General features: G+C 40.6%; 1 protein-coding gene across 9 annotated transcripts in view; it reads right to left on the bottom strand.

Annotated features, from left to right (window-relative positions):
- Positions 1-84: 84 nt before the first annotated feature.
- The window catches only part of ALDH18A1 (aldehyde dehydrogenase 18 family member A1), a 34294-nt gene continuing 20772 nt past the window's right edge, over positions 85-13606 (bottom strand). For all 9 annotated transcript variants that reach the window (XM_085299790.1, XM_085299791.1, XM_085299784.1 and 6 more), the window contains 9 exons: positions 12151-12224; positions 11389-11488; positions 10086-10306; positions 8197-8334; positions 7889-8084; positions 7637-7758; positions 6239-6425; positions 4693-4788; positions 85-3654 (listed from right to left, as the gene is read on the bottom strand). In XM_085299790.1, the coding sequence (XP_085155916.1) occupies positions 3473-3654; positions 4693-4788; positions 6239-6425; positions 7637-7758; positions 7889-8084; positions 8197-8334; positions 10086-10306; positions 11389-11488; positions 12151-12224 (1316 nt within the window). In that variant the 3' untranslated portion in view covers positions 85-3472. The remainder of the gene's footprint in view (positions 3655-4692; positions 4789-6238; positions 6426-7636; positions 7759-7888; positions 8085-8196; positions 8335-10085; positions 10307-11388; positions 11489-12150; positions 12225-13606) is intronic.

Below are 13606 nucleotides of genomic sequence, written 5' to 3'. Positions count from 1 at the left end.
GCCGGCCCCAGGCGCAACGCGTAACCCTCTCCCCCCGGGCATCGTCCTCATGGCAAAGGCACAGCCAGAACCACAGGCACGAGCGCAAAGAATTAAAGCAACCGTTTATTGTTTTGCCATGCAGAAATACTGCCTGGGAGCGAGCCTGCCACGGATCACGCGTTTCCCATTTCGAGTGCAATATTGCTTTATGGACACGCAGTGCACCAGGGAGCAAGGTCCTAGGGTGCAAGTTCAAGCAGGCTAAACCATCCTCAGTTGTCTGAGAGCTTCTGCAAGCCAGACCCCACAGCAGGCTACTGGAAGCAGCTCCCTTGAGAGCATGTGAGATTCAGGCCCGGGTGTTGGTATGCCATCGTCACTCTGTCTGGGTGATGCACACCCTGTGCCTGCCTCAGTTCTGGTGTTCATCCGGCACTGCCTAAGACTGGAGCACTGCAAAACTGTTTTAGCTGCTTTTATACCTTCCCCTCACGTCTGAACTTTTCACYGTGCAACCAAGAACAACCACCTTTCCTTAGAAAGCATCAAAATATGTGGAAGATATCAAACTTGTTACAGGCACCTCAATATATTTATTTTAGGGCATCAGTCTCTTTAGACAGACGGTCTAGACCTACTGTCTCTCAAACTCTTACTACCTAAGTTGGGTCTGTATAAAACACACCAATTTTGTACGTCTTCTTTGAAAAGTGACAAAACCAAATCATTACATTAAGAAATCTCCTTAGATCCAGTCTTGAATGTAGTCCTGTTGCATCTGCTCTTCAAGAGTGGCAAACCGTGTCCATTTTTCCATTAACTTCCAGTCTCCATTCTACAGCAGACTTGGAGGCTTCTCCTGCAACTCAGGATTCCTGACAGACTGAAACAAGCACTCAGCTTTATTTTTCAAGGCTTTCTGCTCTATCCTTTCACCACCATCTTAGCTGCTTGAGTTTGCACTTACTTTTTCCTGAGTTTCTAGAGTACTGCAAGGCTTCTCCACCTGGCTGGAACCTGTTCTCTGTTGTGGAAGGTCTTCCTTTCTCGAGCTTGTATTTTGAAGTTTACTAGGACACTCTTTCCCCCCACRGAAGGCAGGTAACATGTCCATAGATGTATTAGAACTACTAGTGACAGACATTAAAATTTCAACACTTGGGTAACAAAGGTCACCTCAGGTTGCTAGGTGGGAAAGGAGGCAGTAGTATTAGACCTGACTCACCTTGCTAGGTTTCCCAACAGCTATTTTACCAGCCTGTTTCCCTCTCCTATGGCAGTTTACATTTTTTCCAAAGCAGCAGAGCAGAAGTCTTGTCCCACAATTGGGTTGTTACCAGTGTGCAAGCAACCAGCAGACACACACGGTGGACATGTTTGTTTCATTTCTGTGCAGAGATGGGTGCTAGGTGATAGATCCACAAAGCTAGCACATGTTCTCCCGTTCTCATTCTTTATAAAAACACTTGCTCACAATTTTATCACACCACATATTTGCTCTGCACTTTCATTTTAGCATTCCTGTTAATTAGCATAAGAAGCAGAGAAGGCAAAGGTAACATCATTATCATGTCATTATCATCTCACTATTCAGTTAGGGGAGTGTAATTTGTTACGTTTATAAGCCTTAATGAACTTACAGGTTACTGTTTGTCTTGTTAACTCCTCACATTCTTCAAAGAGTTGTGGTTTCCTCAAGGTTCTTTGGCTGGAACCTGTTGTCCTTCACGTTACTGTTTTATGATATCCTCTCTCCCTTGTCTTTGAGTATTGTTAACTATTTGCAAGGTTTCCACAGCATCGTTCCAACAGAGGTGATAATACCAAATACGCACACGTGGTAGTCTACATAAGCCCACCCAAACAGCTTGCAAGAAATCCTAATTTGCATCATCACTCATGTTAAAGATGCTAGGTTTCAGTCCTAAAAATGAGTTCAGTATTTGCTACCTGAAGAGTAAAAAAATGCCTGAGAAGCCAGGAAAAAGCCCAAGGATCAGAACCATTCAAGAATTGCTATCACATGATCAAAACATATTATACCAGCAAAAACTGCAGCTGAACAGAACCTCCCCTTGAGACCTGTACCTGTCTTAAGGTTTTACTTTGCATTCCAGATGGCCCTGAAGTCTTGATGTAGCTTGTAAAAAAGCTTATGAGCATCCTAAAAATAATGTATAGAAGATTAAAAACCCCCACAGTCCTGGCAAGATTGTATTTTAAGACACAAAAATCTGGCATTCCAAAATTCACAGTAACCATTATAATCAACATGAAACAAAATAGTTTTCAATGAAAATCCAGGATCAGAATTGTTCCTGACATTATCTGCAATTAAAATGAGAAATTAGTTATTTAGTACGGAGTAACCTGTTTCCAATTCAGAAACTCAGTACACAGAATAACCCAAGAATCAATGGCTGATCTACAAGTCAAACTCCATTATTCTTCACTTGAACACACTCAGAAAACATCATTTGTGCAGAAGAACAAATAAAATACCTCCAGGAATTTATCCATTTACCAAGGTTGTGATTAGGTGGGGACAGCAAATCTGTCAGCTATTTAATACTGAGAACCTATTTGGCATTTTAGAAGTAGAGGCCCCACCATCCACTGAAGGATGTATAATTACTTATTTGTTACGAAAAGTGACAGTATTAACAATGTCAGAATACACTTACTGCCTCTGTTAACTTGACAAGGTGTACATGCAGAAGCTTTTTTAGAGAATTACAGCAGTGTCAGCCACAATACATTCTACACCTTAAGATATTTTAAAAATAACTTTATTCAGAAAAACAGCTTTAAGATAGTCTTCCTTGGTGGGGGGTGGAAGAGGAAGGGGGATTATGTTTTATATAAAATCAATGAGAAAAGCCATTTAGTACAAATGGGTAAGAAAATCCACCTAATAAACAGCTGCGATACTCATCTACGGTAGTCAACAATTAAAAGTAATGCATTATAAAAGATCTCTTGGTCAAAACATTACTATGCATTTGGAAGATCTATTCCATTAATCATAGAATGATCAAATACAAGGAAAAGTACGTGTCAAAGCTTCAGAGCTTTCAAGAGCCACTAAGACCATTAAGACTGAAGAGAAAATAATCAGGTTTGTTCTCCAGGACAAGTGATGTTTGAACAGATCAGAAAGGCTTGAGAAGAAATTTATGGTGCACCACCAACCATATTGTACGTACACTTTACTACACAGAGCAATAAAAACAGAATGCACAGAAATTAAACCTTTCCTTGTGTCATTTGTATGTTTTGAAGGGGCATGGCTCTGGGAAGAGAGGTTAACTTCCAGATAGCAAAAAAGCAAAAAGTCTCACAGATGGGATCATTTTGTATTCATCATACTAAACACCGATGAAAAACAATGCTTCTGAAGATGAAGAACCATATCCCTCCCAGAGTGTGCCRTGAAGCCTGCATATCCTCAGTAAACACTTACACTCCTGGATTTTCCCCCTACATGTTCCTAGCTGGTATTTCTCTGTGGGAGAGGGAGGTTCTCATGCAAATACGTCATGCTGCCATGCTCGGAGAAGTCAGAAACAACATGACTGTCCCCTCTCAGCAACCATTTTGTAGTCAAGAGTCCTTCAATTCCTACTGGTCCACGTGCATGGATACGGGAAGTACTAATTCCAACCTCAGCACCTACAGGAAACGCACAAGATAGAGTTCTCTCAGGAAGATGTCTGCTTTTGTACTATGCAGATTTACATTGTTATGAGAGACATTCATTGATCTTCCTTTCTTGGCTCTCTCCAAAGGCCAAAAGTAACGTGTAGCTATTCTAAGTTATAAGTTAAATGAATCAAAGTACTATAAATTGTAATGTTTATCCTTCTAGCTGCTACCACTATCAGACTTGCTTTTAGAAAAAAAAGAAGCAAAAACAGTAGGTATGTCTGACATTAATCTCTGACTCGGGTCCTGACGATTTACCCTTTAAAAATTAACAGCTGAATTAGTCAAGTCTGTGATCTTGCATCTTTTTTTCCTTTTGTCATACTAAGGCAGAGATCTGCTAAGTTCCTCAGCAGAGTTTTTTTAGCACACGAAATGCTGTCCAGCGTTCACAGTTAAAGCGTGCTACAGAGACTATATGAATTTCTGCCTCAGGAGAGCATGTTTCCCCTTGCTTTTTGCAACACCCAGTAGCTCGGCAATGCTTCTGTTCCTTTAAGCAATCAGTACTCAGTTGAGATCCTGCCTTTTCTTCCCCCAAAACTGCAGGGCTGGCACACTAGACAGTAGCTTAGTCTGCTCAGCAGGAACAAAGCACAGCGCTTTAGAGCATCAGTACAAAGATGGACAAAACAAATTTCAAATCCCATGTTGTATTGTTCTATCACTATGTGCATGCATCATATCATATTTGATTGAATGCAGCTTCAAAGGAGCCCAAAACATCTTTGTTCCCTATTGCTAAATTAACCTATATACTCTGTTTGGCAGTATTAGCTAGTTCCAACAGGGAAGAGATATTCAACTATCTGCTTTTCTGCTTGGATGAAATGTACCTTTTCTGAAAGCCTTATTTTAGATAGCATGATCAAAGTTAACTAAACTTATCTTCCACGATTCAGAAGGAGATTTGCCATACTTTGCACAGAGCAAAGTATTAATGCAATACTTTGCATCAATACAGCAAGCCCTACAGTCACACCCCTGAAGTATCTTCTCCCTTACCGAGTCCAAATCTATAGCCGTCAGAGAATCGAGTGCTGGCATTCCAGAAAACACAAGCACTGTCCACATGCTGGAGAAAGAACTCTGCTGTTTTTTCTGTGGGGTCGGGGGGGGGGGGGGGAGGGGAAAAAAATCAAATACATATGAAATGGGCATGTGCTTCAATAAATGCAACATAATACAGTGAACAGATGTAACATTAGAATTTGCATATGTAATGTTATGTAGCATTTAAACAGCCTGGGCCAAAATATGTTCTTAGGTACCTTCTTCCCAGTATGCTTACTGAGTAGACACAGTAAATGTTACAGGAAACTTGCAAAAATTTTAAGAAAGTCGTAAGATGGCTAATCCAAACCACAGGCTAGATTCTGCAAACAGGGATTTTTTTTTTTTATGACTGAGGGGAAAATAGATCAGTTCCAAACAGCATTTTGCAGTCTAACTAATACAATTAAATTACAGAGTCAGCACTTCATTACCTGGAACATGTAGTTGTTCCAGATAACGAAAAATCCTAACTTAATATTGATACTAGGGATAACATTTGAGAAATATAATGCAGAAATATCACATGAAATCAGCTTACTAACCCAGTTTAACACTAAAAAAGCAACACCTGAGCAAGCTCATGCACACTAATCCAAATCTTAGTACTTCAGAAGAGGTCTTCTGTAAAACTGTGAGCTGCAGGTCAGTCACCCTTAGCAACAAAGCAAACAGAAGAGCAGCTTAATTTCCAGTAAACTGCCTTGGAAACCACTAGTGCACTAGGTCCAGTGAAAGCATGACCTGACTATTACTGTTACTCAAGAACTCCAGGCTGGGACTCACCCTTTAGCTGGGTGCAGCGATAACTGAGTTTTGACCTTGCACAGTGTTCAGACTGCATGCAGGACAGGTGCTACAGATAGGAGCAGCTCAGAGCTGCAGGCAGGAGCACAACTCCACAACATCAAAGGGGCAGGAAACTGGCAGGGTTGGAGATAAATGTAGTTTCCATACTAGGGATGCAGAAGTGGGGAATAAAGGAGTGGGAGAGGCAGGGAAAAAGGGTTTGTGATCCTTGTTTGCAAGATACAAAAGATGTTGGAAGACAATACAGTAGATAATAGCCTGATCCTTTCCCCACCATTCTCCCTAGTCCCTCCAGTGATGGACTACAGAAGCTCACCTCTCCAATGTCCAGATGCCTAAGGGCATCTCTAGGAATCAGGAGATACTCTAGGTAAAACCCTTTGTTGCAATAAGAATGCACAGCTGCTCAATACAGTAACATAAAGGCTATTTGCTTTGCAGGAGCATCTGCTGGTATGTAATCTGCTAGTCAGTCAACACATGCCTCCCTATATTGGAATGAGGGCTGCACAACATGTTTTCTCTAAGCTAAACAGAACTTACCTTGTAGATTTAGCTCATAAGCCTCCAGTTAATCATGCCTGCTGCAGAACCAAGTGACACTACTGCAATACAAGTAGTTATACTAACACCAAGAACCTGCAGTCAAACCAGAGCAGTAGCTTTAGGAAGTAGATTGGTCACTAACCATTCTCTGTAATGATAACATCAGTGTGAGAACTTCCATACTTATGGATATGTTCAATAGCCTCTTGGACACTGTCCACCACCTCAATGCAGCACTCCAGGTCCCCATACTCGGTGCGGAGAGATTTCACTTCTGAGGGGCTGAATGTCAAGTAAGAGGCAAACTTTGGGCCAGCATGAATCTTCACCTGCAATACCAGAAATATTTTGTACTGCTGATTATACCAGTATCTTCCAGATGAAAGCATGGCTTCTAAATCAAGTGTAAGAAAACTTAACCTAAGTTTTGGGAACCTTAGGAGATCAATGAGTTAGCAAGAAGGTACTAGGATGGAAGTGCTAAGTTGGCTCCCTACCGTAAAATGCTCATAGTTCAGAGCTCTTTTTTAACCGTTTAAAACAATGATATCGCTACAGGTAAGCTATCAGACAGGACAGTACAACACTAATACTGGCAGAACAACTAAAATACTGCACCTAGCCTTTGTACCTATACTATAAGGAGACAACAAGTGCAATGCAGAGAGTAAGTACAGAAATGCTTCCAAGTTTGCAAGTCTCACCCAGAGGAAACTTAGGAGCTTGACCTGCTTTCACCCTTTTCTGTAAGCTGACATCAGCTGTCTTTGAAGCATGGGCTTCAGACCCCAAAAAAGTTAATCACTGCCTATACACTCTAATTGCTAAACGCATACTCTATGAAAGCCCTTCTTTTCTCTGCAATTCACAGCACTTTAGGAATATTTATGCCCTGACACATCTCTGCTACCTTTGCAGTAGCAGAGCAATGTTTGCTATTACTCACGTGAAGATAACTGGGTAATGTACTGGCCTTTCACTGTTGTATTGACATACTAGGAGAAAAAATGGGTAGAAATAAAAGCATGCAAGACATAGGTTTTTTTAAAAAAACCTGTGGATAAAGTAGATTCAAGAAGAAAAAAAAAAAGAAGGGAATTGACTGAGGTAAGCAGCTCAGATTAAAAACAGATTTAAATAGATTAAAAACAAAACAAAACAAATCAGGCTTTGGATCTGGGAGATTACCAGAATTCAGAATTAAGAAGGGTGGATAATGGGTGGTATATATGCTCTAAGGCAGAACATGATTTCTGTTATATAAAAAGAAGCATCTGCATCCTAGCAATAGCAGGTAGATATCCTGAAGAACCTCTTCCAGATCATTGCTGTGAAGAACGAGGAGACTGTGTGGAGAAGCAGAGAAAAGTCTCCAGTTCATTTACATGTACCAAGAGACACATGGATAACAAGTGAGATGCCCTAACAAAACTGTTAAGGGCTACACCAGCCAGACCAAATGCTTCTAAACTGCAAGAAAAAACAAAACGCACACAAACAAAAAAACTCAGAAAACCCACACAAACAATGCTCGACTAACCTGTTCTACTCTCAACATGTCTATGATCTGATCAAACAATGGAGTTCTCAGCAAGTCTCGATGAATTAAGAGAGTTTCCAGAGCATTACAGGCAGCAGGATATTCACACTTTGAGTCTCTGACTGAGATTAAAGAGCAGATAATTGATTATACATTTATAATGAAGATTTTGAACAGTGTATTAATTAACAATTATCATACTGCAAAGTTMAATTAAGCCCATGAGATTCAAGACACCCTCTCCCAGCTTACTTATTCTTGTGACCTTCTCAACGCTGGCATCTGTGTCCACATACACATGGCAGATCCCTTCGCTGTGTCCCATCACTGGGATTCCCTTAGCTGCTTTCTGGATATCCCTGACTAGCTGGGATGAGCCACGTGGAATGATTAGATCTATCAGTTTATCCAAGCGGCAGAGATCTTCTACTTCTTCTCTTGTGTTCACCTGTAACAGTCGTGACACAAATGGTCTATGGTGTGAACTCTGAATTCTGCCTGTACTTTTTATGCATATCATAACAACAACAAAAAAAATCAGCTTAATTCTAGGCACTCACTAGTTGCACCGCATCTTTGACTCCATGAATGGACAGTGCTTCTTGTGTCAGATGATGAAGGATTTGATTGCTATATGCAGCCTCTTTCCCTCCTTTAAGCAGTAAGCCATTTCCACTGGCTATAGCCAAAGCAGACACCTGTTGGAAAGGAATTTAAAGAAAAAAAAAAAAAGGAAAAGAAAAAGTGATTGAAAAATAGAGTAAGCTCAGGATTTTGAAACCTGCTGATTTACTCAATGTCAATCTATGGTTCTCATTTTATGACACCAAGAAATTTTTCCAGGTAACAACACGTATGACTCCAGAATGAACTCCGTTAGTGTTTCAAGCATAAACTTGAGTTTTCAGGGTACTATTGGCAGAGGGAAGAACGCCACGAACAAGTCAAAGGACATCCTGGATACAGGCTCTGACATGAGCTGCATAGCAGGAGAAGGAGGAATGTCTTCCCTGTGAGAGTGACAGAGCAATGGAGCAATGGAGAGGTTGTGGAGTCTCCTTCTCTGGAGATATTCAAAGCCCACCTGGATGCAACCCTGTCTAATGTGCTCTAGGTGACCCTGCTGAGCAGGGGGGTTGAACTAGATGATCTCCAGAGGTCCCTTCCAACCTTACTGATTCTGTGATTCTATGATTCTATAAGGGAGACCAGAAGGAGGGAGAGATTGGCTAAGATGGACGAGACTGAGGTGGAAACATAGAAGGGCAGACTAGAATTTGACAAGGAAACATACCTGTCATCTATGAAGAACAGAGCTGGCAGCAAGGAACTAATGGCAGACAAGGGAGACCAGTACCTTTTCCTTCCACATCAACTCTGCCTAGAGCATACTCCCCTTCAGTTTGAAATGGAAATCAACATCCACAAAATTCAGTTATGAAACACTAAGCTGCCCACTGGCAGAGTCTCATTTTCTTTTTAAGCACTTGTACCCTCACTTGCTCCTCAAGCACTTTAATTAAAGAGATCTGCTCAGCCAATTACATTAAGCATCGGCAATAGTGCTGATAATCAACTCTTTTGTTTGCTTTTTGAAAAGCTGCTAGAGTTGCTCTATGAAGTACTCTGGAGTTAGAAACTGCTAAGATCGAGGTTGCCAATGCAACCTCGGTTTAAGTCCCATATTTTCATGCATTATTGTAACAGTCAATCACAGCAATACCTCTCTCATACAGCTCTGGAAATGAAAGTATTTACCTGGAAGATGCCTGCCTTATTCTTGACACATGACAAATGATGCTCACTTACAGTACATCATTCAAGATTTCCACTCCAGCAACTTCAATACTTCAGAACTTAAAACACCATTTTTTGCCTCTCACCCATCTCACTATGGTTAAGTGAAGACTCTCATTCTGATTTATGGCACATGTGCAGTATTGGTACTGGACAGACCAGCTCAAAGCCTGGAACTTCTGAGCTTTTGTGCTAAGTTCAATTTTTATCACATATTCTTAAGGGTTACAGTTAATTATTAACATCTGTATTAAACARTTCTGGTTTAACCCTCACCCTACAGCTCAGCTGTATCCAGCATGGACAGATAAGACAAGTGTTCATTGGTAGGAACCTCCTAAGTTGCAAGTTAGGCAGAGAAGGTACATTCATTAGATGGATGCAAGAACTGCATCCTTTGAGGGTAAGCTAACTCCTTCTACATACTAGGCTATCAAAAACCATTCCTGAACTGATTCTGAAAACTACAGAAGCAAATCCTGAGAATGTGTCTGTAGAAAACAGGGGTGCCAACAAAACTCTTATTATAAAAACTCTAGCGAGAGTTCTTTGAGAGACAAGACTTCTTGTAGACTCCCAATTATGTGTCATGAGAAATGCATCACGTTTTTTGAAAGAATGCCCAGAAGTGTGTTCTGCCCTCCTTCCATACCTGTGGAAGACAGTCAGGACGAGATTCAAAGATCACAAGAAGGACCCCAATAGGCACAGTCACCTGCTCCAACTCTAGGTCTTTCGCTATTCGTGTTCTCCGAATTACACGGCCAACACTGTCCTGTGAGGATGCTGCAATCTGACGCAGCCCAATAGCCAAGCTGTTCAACTTTGATGTAGATAGACTCAATCGTTTCAACAAAGGAAGTGCCAATCTTCCTAGAAGAAAAAAAGAAAACATGCCGGAGATGGATTTGCCCATCTAGGCTCAAGCAAAACTGACCTAAAGAAGTGGCAAGCCTATGGAAAATCCAGGTATTTTCCACCAATTAGCAAGAAAGCTACCCTAGATAAACAATGCAAGGCATTAGGTCTGGTAGCCACAACAAAACCCCTCAAATGTGACTATGATTTCACATACCACCAGGTTCGCACGTAATGTGGTTTAAATAATTTGTATATCAAMCCATGTTGACATCCTCGAAGATAAAGCTTGTCCTACTTCAAGTACCCGAATCTCTTCCAGATTTTATCTTTGCAATATTTCCAGAAGGTCTGGACAGTAATTGAATCTTTTTATTTTAAAGACAGAAAACCCAAAGCACAGACATATGTATAGAATTTCTGTTCAGACTGGGCAGGAACAGCTTAAGTTTTCTGGTCTGAACATGTTTAGGTAATTTACCCAGCAACATCCCTCCAGGTACTCTAATCAATAAGCGTGCCTCCCTGATGTCTTACACAAAATATTAAAATTCACACTGTATAATTTTCGTATGTTCCCCCGCACCCCCAAGCAATCAAGTAAGAAGCTGGGATTAGGCTAACACAGAAGAATAGGTTTAGTCCAAGCCACCTACACAGAATCTTCCTCAGTAGGAAGATTCTTTTTGGAGAGCATTGGCTTAAGCATACAGGTGACAACTGTCCCTGCAGGAGCAAAACATTATCTTCACCAACCCAGCAAATGCTCACTTTGTGCATGACAATAACAAAAAGATGTTTGTTATGTTCCATTTCCACAATGAGTCTCCCTTCCCAAATGGAGCACTAAGTTTTTCCAATGCACTGTTCAGCGTATTACAAAGCCTCAGGATCTTCTCCAAAACAGACATTAGCTTTCTGCAATGACACAAAGTGCAGCTGTTTACAGTACCAGTTCTCAAGGTCCTGGGTTCATTAATCTCTGACAGCCATACTACTCAATCTCAATGATATATGGCTCTAGTTCTGCTCATTTCCTTAGAGGCTCAGGTAAGTTCATGATAAAAAGGCTACCATGGGAAGACTTGTTATATTACCTTTATTTTCAGCCTCTTCTAAGTCCTTTTTGTTTGCCAAGAGAATTTCTTCTCTCTGATCGGTTAGTAAGTCGGCAAGACGACAGATAATCTCTGCTCTCTGAAAGAGAAAATTTCTGAACTGTCATCTCAAAATCAAACCTCCTTGACTTCTGGACCCTTCTCGTTTATTTCTATTGACCACATCCTCTTACTCTCTGGACTCTCAGAATACCTGGAACAGCTGATTTTTCTAGTCTGCACCACACTGAAAAATGCGGCTGAACAGTAATTCAACCTGCACTTTGCTTTTTTATTATCTTGCTTTCCACACCAATCTTCTTGCCTAAATCCCCGAAGTTCTTCCTTTAAAATCACCTTAGCTTTTTCACAAGAGATGCCTCCTTCTACCTACCCAATTACWAAACAATAATCATCTATGCTCCTCTTCTGCATGTACTTGTACAAGCAGGAGTGAATGGGACAAGTTATTCCAATCAATTTGTTAGCATCTCCGATCACAAATAACTTCCGTATGATGTTAGATGCTCTTAAAATACCTGAATTTGTACAAACCCAATGTGTATCACATTACTTCACAGCTCTGAAACAAACCATCTTTCTGCTCTTCCACTTTCTTATAGAATACTACAGTCCAAACGATGGATCTGACACACAACAGAGAGTAGATTCCTGCACAGAAGGGCCCGTGTATTAAATTGGTGTTTTAAATCTTTACACACATTCACAAGTTTAACAAGCGAGGCCAAATTGCTCTGTCACCTGTTCAGGCTGCAGAGCTGCCAATGTCCTGCCACCAGCTCGAGCCATTTCACCCTGCTGCTCCACTGTAGGGCCTGCAAAAAGCAAACAAACCCCCAAACATTAAAAAATCCACAAAAACACGCCACCAAGAATATGGCATGCAAAARAAAGGTATAGCACACACAGAAGTCAGCACTAGCTCTTGCATCTTCCAGCTCTCCATTCAGACCAGGAAAGCTGGTACAGAGTCTTAAAAGGCATATTCAAGAAGTGAACTGTATGCCAAAATAGGAAGATTTGTATCGGATACAAAAAATATTTCTATGGTTCCAAAAGTTKTCATTTTAAAGGGACATCATACAGATTCCGTAAGGTAACCACACTAGACACAAAAAACAGGTATCAAAAGGGCACGACAAAGGGCAAGATAATACCAGCATGGCTAAATCTCAGGATATGGGAGGTTATTGAAAACAGAGAGGCATCATTTGAGAAGCTTAAATAGCAAACTGAGGACAACAGAAATTATTACAAAATGGCACGGTACTGTACAAACAATAATGGAAGCCAAAATTCAGTCTAAAGGGTTCCTACACACACACAAAAAAATGTTTTGCAGCAGGATCTCAAGGGATCTCTCTCAAACTGAAATGATATAGAACATATTTTGAAACAGAAGTAACAAGTCACTGGGTTCAGACAGTGTTTCCCCTAAGAGTTCTCAAGTAGCTGACAGATAAACTCACTGAACTGTCTTTTTTAACTGTCTCCTGGAACTGTCTGTAGAACAGATGCTTTGAAGGTGACAATTATGACTACTTCTATTTAAGAAAGGTCCCAAGAAAATTGTCAGAGCAGGATTCCAAAGTCCATACCAAGAATTATACTGGGAACTGTAAGAAAAGAACTAATGGACACACGATTAAGCACGGTATCTTTAGGCATTCTTTGAAGAAAGTGACATGCCAGTAAATAAAGAGATACAGCCAATTACAAGGAAAGTTCCAAAGGTTATATTAGAAGGCAGAAGACAAAGAAAGGATCAGAGTAAGCACTCTCCACAGTAGAGGAAGACTGTTAATAAAGTTTCACAAGAACACGTGCCGTCTGCCGTATTTACAAATGACGGGGAAAGAGGTAACAAGATGAAAGCCTTTACTGCTTGTAGAAAGTTCTTATTAGTGGGACTAGCTGAAAAGCATCAATTTCCTCTGCAGCCAAATCACTAGGCTACAAAATAGCAAATGAAATTCAACGGAAATAAAAGAGATGTAGATGGGGAAAAAGGATAATCAGGTCTTGGTATTATAATACATAGTTCTATGAAAACATCAGCTCACAAGTGTTTAAAAGGAAATAAAAGTTTCAGAATTATTAGAAAAGACCTAGAGAATCGAACAGAAGACATCATTAATCAAAACTCAAAGTTAGTCCTCCTATCTCAAAAATCCAAGGCTTACATGCACCTTGAATG

This window comes from Rhea americana, unplaced genomic scaffold, assembly GCF_003343005.1.
Source record: "Rhea americana isolate MKP2758 unplaced genomic scaffold, rheAme1 scaffold_154, whole genome shotgun sequence".
In the NCBI taxonomy this organism is placed as follows: domain Eukaryota; kingdom Metazoa; phylum Chordata; class Aves; order Rheiformes; family Rheidae; genus Rhea; species Rhea americana.
Note: the sequence above shows the minus strand (reverse complement) of the source record. Positions and strands in the feature narration are given on the sequence as shown.